The sequence below is a fragment of the Apaloderma vittatum genome, unplaced genomic scaffold (genome assembly GCF_000703405.1).
Source record: "Apaloderma vittatum isolate BGI_N311 unplaced genomic scaffold, ASM70340v1 scaffold10260, whole genome shotgun sequence".
Classification (NCBI taxonomy): Eukaryota; Metazoa; Chordata; class Aves; order Trogoniformes; family Trogonidae; genus Apaloderma; species Apaloderma vittatum.
In genome coordinates, this window is record NW_009693989.1 from 7,539 (window position 1) to 14,784 (window position 7,246).

Consider the following 7,246-nt stretch of genomic DNA (forward strand, 5'->3'; position numbering starts at 1 on the left):
ACTCAGCTCTCAGCACCCGCTACCTTCCTGTCATGTCTGTCTGTAATTAAGCGAGGTGTTGCCCATCAGTGTCCGTGGGTGGACACTGTCAGTCTGTTGGTGTTACCATATTGCTCATGAGCATTTTGTTCCACAGCCACAGTCACGTGTGTGCTAAAGCCATGGGACTTTACACCAAGAGCTCATGTCCAAGCGTGTCTGTTGGTTGGCTACCCATCACAAGTTGCTAGACATTAACCACAGCACTCCATAGGGGCACTAGACATCTGGTGCAGGTGTGAGACAACGTAACTGGGAAACTGCAGCTGCCTCTGTAATTATGTGTATCATAGCAAAGACGAGATAAAGGCTCTACACTTCGGAAGCCAGATTGGAATTGTTTGTCTCATTGCTAATAAGGACTTTAATTCCAGTCTGTGCGTTTTTTTGTGAGAGTAGCACCTTGGATTTTACTGTCAGGTTTTGTTTTGTGTACTCAAACAGCTAACCCCATGTGGCTAGCGTAAAAATACGTAAAGCGATAGCAAAACTCTGGGAACTTAGAATTTGGCCCCAAAAGGGCCTTGAGATCCCTTCTGCTATAAATTACTGCTTAATTCTATGAAACGAGGTAGAAATTCAGCTTCTTACTATGGGAAGCACAATGTAGTAGAGTTAACATCAGGGGCATTTGAAGACATCCTGCCTGAAGTTGAATTAAGCAACCCTGTCTGTAGGCACAGAGAAATAGATTTTACACCTTTGCAAGACACATGCTGACTACAGATCTAGAGGAGTTACTACCTTTATTAAAAGGTGAAACAAGTGTGTGTCTGATTTCTTAAAAATCAATTAATGACATTTATTCATTTTTTTTTCAAATACATGAGTTTAATAAAAGCACTAAGTCAGACTGCTTTTAGCAGTTTTGTATTTTAGATCTAGAAATACTGTGTATCCATCACACTTTGATGCCTAAGTAATGTGCCGGAGTAATGTATTTAATGAGTGCACTCACAGGCATTAATTTTACCAGGCTTTTGCCTGAGTACCTTATCATCATACCTTCCAGGCAGTAACTATGGTTTCATGTTAAAGAATTTGCAATGTAAAGGGACAAGATATAGCTGGAAACACAGGCTATTATTTCCATTTCCTTGCATTACAATGTTGTCTTATGGTCCAAGCCCTTTCTCTAATAAAGAGCTTTCTTTCAGATCCCAAGGTTCAGCATTAGAAGAAGATGGGAGCCACCAGTTTATTAACCATAATTGTGCTTGGTCTGGTATCTGTATACCCAGTAGTTGTGCAGGTCAGCACTGAAAAAGTGCTGGAGAGGGTACAGAGGCCGGCTGCCAAGCTGATAAAGAATTTGGAACATATGTACTATTAGGATTGGCTGAGGGATCTGGGGCTATTTAGCCTAGAGAAGAGAAGATTGAGGGGAGACCTTATTGCTCTCTACAACCACTTGAAAGAAGGTTGTAGAGAGACAGGAGTTGGTCTATTCTCCCTAATGGTGAGTGATAGGATGAGGGGAAATGGCTTTAAGTTGCACCAGGGGAGGTTCAGGTTGAATATTAGGAAGGATTTCTTTACTGAAAGGATTGTCAGGCACTGGAACAGGCTGCCCAGGGAGGTGACTGAGTCACCATCCCTGGAGGTGTTTAAGAGAATAGTAGATGTTGCATTGGAGGACATAGTTTAGGGGTGTTGATAGGGCTAGGAAAAGGTTGGACTCGATGATCTTGAAAGTCTCCTGCAGCTAAAACGGTTCTGTGATTCTAAGTGTAAGACACTGTGGAATAAATGCATTTTCCCCAGCACTCAAGTGGCTTCTTTAAGTCACAATTAGACTGAAGGGGAAAAACTCACAAACTTCAGAAAACACTAAAATATTGAAACCCAAATAAAAAGTGCATCGACTCAGCAACGGCTGCCAGAGGGATATGTACTCCGGCAGCAGGCTCTGAATGCCCTTCAGCCCCTTTAGATGGCATCTTTCCTGCCCATGACGCAGTTCATGTGCACAGTGCTCATCCTCACGTTCGTACCTCTTCTGCCCTGGCCTTTCCTAGAGGCAGCTGCTGCCAGGGTCTGTCTGTGGGAGGGCTCAGCACTCCCAGATCCACGTGAGCTGACTTGTGGTCCTGTTACGTGACCTTCACACTGACATCTAGCAACAGCGGACTCCCCAGTTTGCACCAAACAGCAAAATGCAAATTTCTGCGCATGTCTCATAAAACTATTTACATCGTGTGTTTTTTTATCAATACAATGGGTCTTCTGACAAAAAGCTCTGCCTGTTGTCTGACATTTTGGCTCAGAGCACCAACAAAGTTGCATTCTTCTTACAGATCCACTTCTTCAACGTCTGGCAGTTGTCTGCTTGGATCATGTTTTTTCTTCTGTAGACAGCACAGTTCTTGTCAGTCTCAATTCTGTTTATAGATCTCCTGGTGAGAGAACAAAAGGAGCAAAATAAGTTGTCAGCTTTAAATTTGGTACTGGATAAAAATATTGGTAATATCCTGAGTGAGGGCTTTGGGTGATGTCCATTTGATGGCCCACTGAAGCACAGTTCCTCGACAGCCATGCATAGCGGGGATGGGTACCCACAGCAGAGACTGCTGGCAGTGGAGGGATGGATGCTCAGGACCATTGGTGTAAGAAGGATGAGAAAACCTCTGTGTGCAGCCACCATGTCGAACTGTAATGGTAAGAGGGAGGGGAAGGACCCTTCAGCTGCACAGATCCCAGCACCCACCCTATGTGACAGGCAGCTTTCAAGGGAGGTGGTTAGCACATGGTCTGCAGTGAGAGGGTTTGCTGGCGGTGATTTCAGTGGGAGAAGTGTGTATTAATGTCCCTCTGCATTAATATATATATGAACTGTGACTATGGTTGGTGCTGAAGTTGGAAGACAAATCTGTTTCCAAACGTGCCCAGCAGGAACCAGTTAACCTGGAACTGGCTGTGAAACAGACCCTGAATAAGTGCCTGAGCCTGCAGGACTAGATCTATGCTTTGGAAAACTAGCTTGGATTCAGAGCTGTATTTCCGTGCAGAGTACTGTACCTTTACTTTTGCCAAAGACACCCTTCCCCCATAAATAATTACCTGTTTTCTCTTATTCTATGATCTTCAGCAGAACGCCATTGTTTTTTCACATCTGGAACCTTCGACCCAATCCAGATATATTTGGTATCTTTCTCTTTATTGTCTATAAACTCCTGTGGAACAAGTAGAAGCAGGTTATCCAGCAGCAGAACTTTTCTGCTATATTCAGGTCACTGCCCTGTGTCCTGCATTGCTTTTCGTGTTGTCCCTCACCTGGAGAGTTAAGGCAAGGATCCAGCCATGGCAAACAGCTGTATACGTGTGACCAGCTATGTACAGAGTTTCAGTTCAGGCTGGTGCTCAATCTGGCAAGCTTCCCGTCAGCTGTCGGAAAAGCCCTCAGTCATGCTGCTTGCCCCAGTGAGCCAGGTTGTAAAGGTCTGGTCTTTAAGGTAAAAGACCTGTTCCTCAGGGAATTATGAGTTTCTCAGAAAAGCCATTCGGTGATAGCTTGCTATTCATTTTCCCAAAGGAAAATGAGAAGGAGGTTTTTGGCTGTGTGAACTTCCATTTAGTGGTTGAATTAGACCTCTCTTCTTAGAGCCAAATAATGGAAATGGGTGGGAAGCCCTTAGCATTTCATCCTCCCAGTCAGAGCTACTCTGGCTTTCACACTTCCATCTCTTGTGCTTCTCTTCAGCTCTACCTCTGTAGACAGTCTAAAACAAGCTTCTGTCAGTGGCAAGCCAGATGCTCTGCACTTAAAGGGGCTCTCACTTGTCTGCATCTGGGCCACGTTCATTTGGTGAAATGTTTGACTAAGGCAGATGCCTGTTGCACAATTTTAGGGCTGCTGCAAGACTTACCATCTCAATTTCATCTTCAATTACAAGGAGGCGGGATTTCTTGGCCAGGCAGTTTCTCTGGCTGTCATCCCAGCTTACAGCCTCCTCAGAGAAGTAGTAACATCTGCCCCTGTGTAGTTGCCAACCAGGAGGACACAGCTCACATGTTGTTCCTGTGGGTGAAGAAGAGGGAACCATTGGCTCCTACCCCGACGTTGCAGTTCCCTTGTAGCATTTTATGTTCATGTGCCTGGCTGGCTGATCCAAAAGCATCTGCTCCCCACTCCCAAGCATGTGTCTGCTGGGTGTGGAGAGAGATTTGGAGTCTCCAGCTCCACTGGTCTGCTCAGCTTCCCACTCCCCTGCCATGGTACTCTGTACTTCTGCACTCCCACTGCACGTCATTGGGCTCTCCACCTCCCTGTGCACCTGCCCAAGTGGAGAGCGGTGGCAGGACCTCCAGGGCTGCGAAGACACTTCTCATGCTGCCCTTGTGAGGCGACACCATGGGATGTGGCTTGTGTCGATTTGATCCATGGTGTGAGCAGAAAGCAGAGACACTGAGATGGCATCTATATGATGTCTATGGAGCCAAACAAAAAGCTGTTAAATAAGAGGAACACTTCTATTCCCAGATCTACTTCCCATTTCATGTAGAACATCTAGGAGGTATATCCCCCGCATTTTCTGTCTTGGCTTCCTCTAATGTTTCCACATAACATCATTGCAATCAGTTTTTTAAAAACCATTAGTGTCTGCCAACAAATAATAGTTCCACAGTAAAAAAGACCAGGAAGGTCTTCCCCTGCCTGATCCTTGCAACAGGACAGGAAAGCTAAATTCCCTCCTACACTTTGCTGCAAACAACTGTTGTCTGGAAAACATTCTCCATAACAAGAGGATCAACAATATATGGAATTTCTGACAGCAGCTCCTGGCAGAAAGCAGTGTAAAGAAAGTACTGGAAACTCTTTATGCTGAAAGAGAAGCAAAACTACTGTCCTTAAAATGTTAGTTTATAACCTGTCATCACTTCTGTGCAGGAACACCCTGCTCCGTGGGTAGTACCAGTGAGTTCCCATAAACTGCGGGGTGTCATAGAAATGGGAACAGAGACACCAGAAGTGTGCATGCAACACGTCCTCTATGCTGTGAGAGAAATAACTTTCCTCACCCTGTCCATCTTCACATAGCTCCTCCATGAGCCATTTCAGGAGCACTGCCGAGACAGTCTTCTCTGAAGAACTGTGATTGCCAGTGCTGTTTAGACCATAGTGGGACAGTCTTTCTGATTTTCCTGCTCTGCCCTTCAAAACTTGAACAACAACAACAAAAAAGAGGTTACAGTTAACAACAGAGTCAAGGAAATGCAATTTTTATAGCCAGTATTATTCTGTTGTCCTAGTCTGAGGATGTGTGTGTGTATGCACTCGGGGGATGGGGCTATACACAGTTATGAGCATATTCAGTGGGTGTAACTGCCTGGCAAAGGGTGTAGCTGCTGAAAAATACAGACACTACAGGAAAAGAAAATAAGGTCTTAAGTTTTGATTTGGATATGTAAAGAACATACAATATTTTGGTGAGATTTCAGGGAGGTATCACGGAAGGTACAAGTTGGGAGACTCATGTTTTTTTCTCTTAGGAAATTAATATCTTCTCTGGAACAGTTCTTGTATAACATGCTGAGCATGTTGAGGATTATGACATCACTGCCACCAGGGTAGACTGACTAAATTAAATTATCTGAAGTCTGATTTTTTGTTTGTTCAAACCTACAAAATAATAAAGCAAAAACCTCTCAAAGTAGCATCATGGATGCATCTTTTAACTTGTAAGTGGGGAAGGCCATATATTTTGATTGTCCTAATGATTTGAAATATGCTTCTACAGCCTCTCAGTATCACTGATGGCAAGGTAGATTGCAGCAACTCCCCTTCATCTGCACTATATACATTAAATGACAGGTGGCTTTGGAACCCTGTATTTATTTTCCTGTATTTATGTATAACTTGACACTGTTAACGCGACACTAAGGGCATTTTTCTTTTGGCACCACTCCGCTTGGGAGGTTTAACCGTGCTTGCAATGAAGAGGTGAAGTGGATGGTAGGATCTACTCACATTGCTTGGCCAGTACAGCTGTGGTGCCCAGCAGGATGAGTACAAGGACCCCCAAGACCAGAGCCACGTAGAACCAGACTGAGCACCTATGTCGGCAGCCTGGAGGGAGGCAGGAGGAAGAGCAACTTAAGGTCTTTGCACTATTAAAATTAACACTGCCTTTACATACGCCAGTTTCTCACACAGAAACAATCATCTGCCTAAAATCAGTCTGCTGCTTTAAGCGTGCGGGGACATTTTACTTTTTAAAAATTTGCATCCATTTTGCACACATGAAAGTGAAATCGAGATCACTTTGTCAGATAGAGCAAGTGATTTTCAATCCATCATTCCATCAAGAATGCTCTCTTTCTCTGTTTATTTTTTCACGTATTGCCTTCTCCCAACTATCCACCCACACCCTGCAAGACCCTCCAGAGCAATCCAGGGCAAGTATCAGGGAAGATCTGTGGTGTGTTCCTTCTCTCTGGTCACACTCCTGTGTTAATGTGCCTGTTGTGTGGCTGAAACCTAACTTGCCTGAATGCACAGAAAAGGCAAAAAAAAATCCCATGCTGGCACTGTAGCACAGTGAAGTATATCTGACCAAGCACCTCCCCAGACGTTTGGCAGTCCTCAGCTTGTGGGAGTGAACCACTCAGGAAGAGGCAGGACCAGAAGGAAATTTGGGGTGAAGGTGTCATTTCCACAAGCCACAGAGTTGCACTTTCGTTTAACTGCTGTTTTCCTGACCTTGCCTGCACAAGGTGAGCAACTTCCCCGTTCTCCAGCTGGCTGAGAGGTATTTTATAATGTTGCACAGAATCACAGAATCACAGAATTGTTGAGGCTGGAAAAGACCTCTGAGATCATCAAGTCCAGCCTGTGACTCAACAGCATCACAACGGCCAGACCAGGCACTAAGTGCCACATCCAGCCTCTCCTTAAACACCTCCAGTGACCGTGACTCCACCACTTCCCTGGGCAGTGCATTCCAATGCCTGATCACCGTCTCCCTGAGGAAGTGTTATTTCCTTTCAGCTTAGAGAATTCTGTGGCCCTGACCTTGTCTGACACATGTCCTTCAGTATAGAGAAGGTGGCAATCATCAATGGGTGAACTGCAAATAAAGAGCTGAGCATGATGCTACTTCCAAAGCCAAATGTGTCCCTGTGACTTCCTGCAGAGACACTTACAGGGGAGTTCCTAAAATCATGTGAAATTTTACTTTCCTTTTGCTAAATTTTCAATGTAGGGCAT

General features: G+C 44.7%; 1 protein-coding gene across 1 annotated transcript; it reads right to left on the bottom strand.

The window, feature by feature from the left end:
* Positions 1 to 2,302: 2,302 nt before the first annotated feature.
* LOC104271234 (killer cell lectin-like receptor subfamily F member 1) lies at positions 2,303 to 6,106 on the bottom strand (the record flags this gene model as incomplete). The annotated part of the gene is made up of 5 exons (XM_009865846.1): positions 2,303 to 2,435; positions 3,100 to 3,212; positions 3,906 to 4,057; positions 5,059 to 5,199; positions 6,008 to 6,106. Coding segments are annotated over 5 exons (638 nt in total), but the record flags the coding sequence as incomplete, so codon positions are not given.
* Positions 6,107 to 7,246: the final 1,140 nt, after the last annotated feature.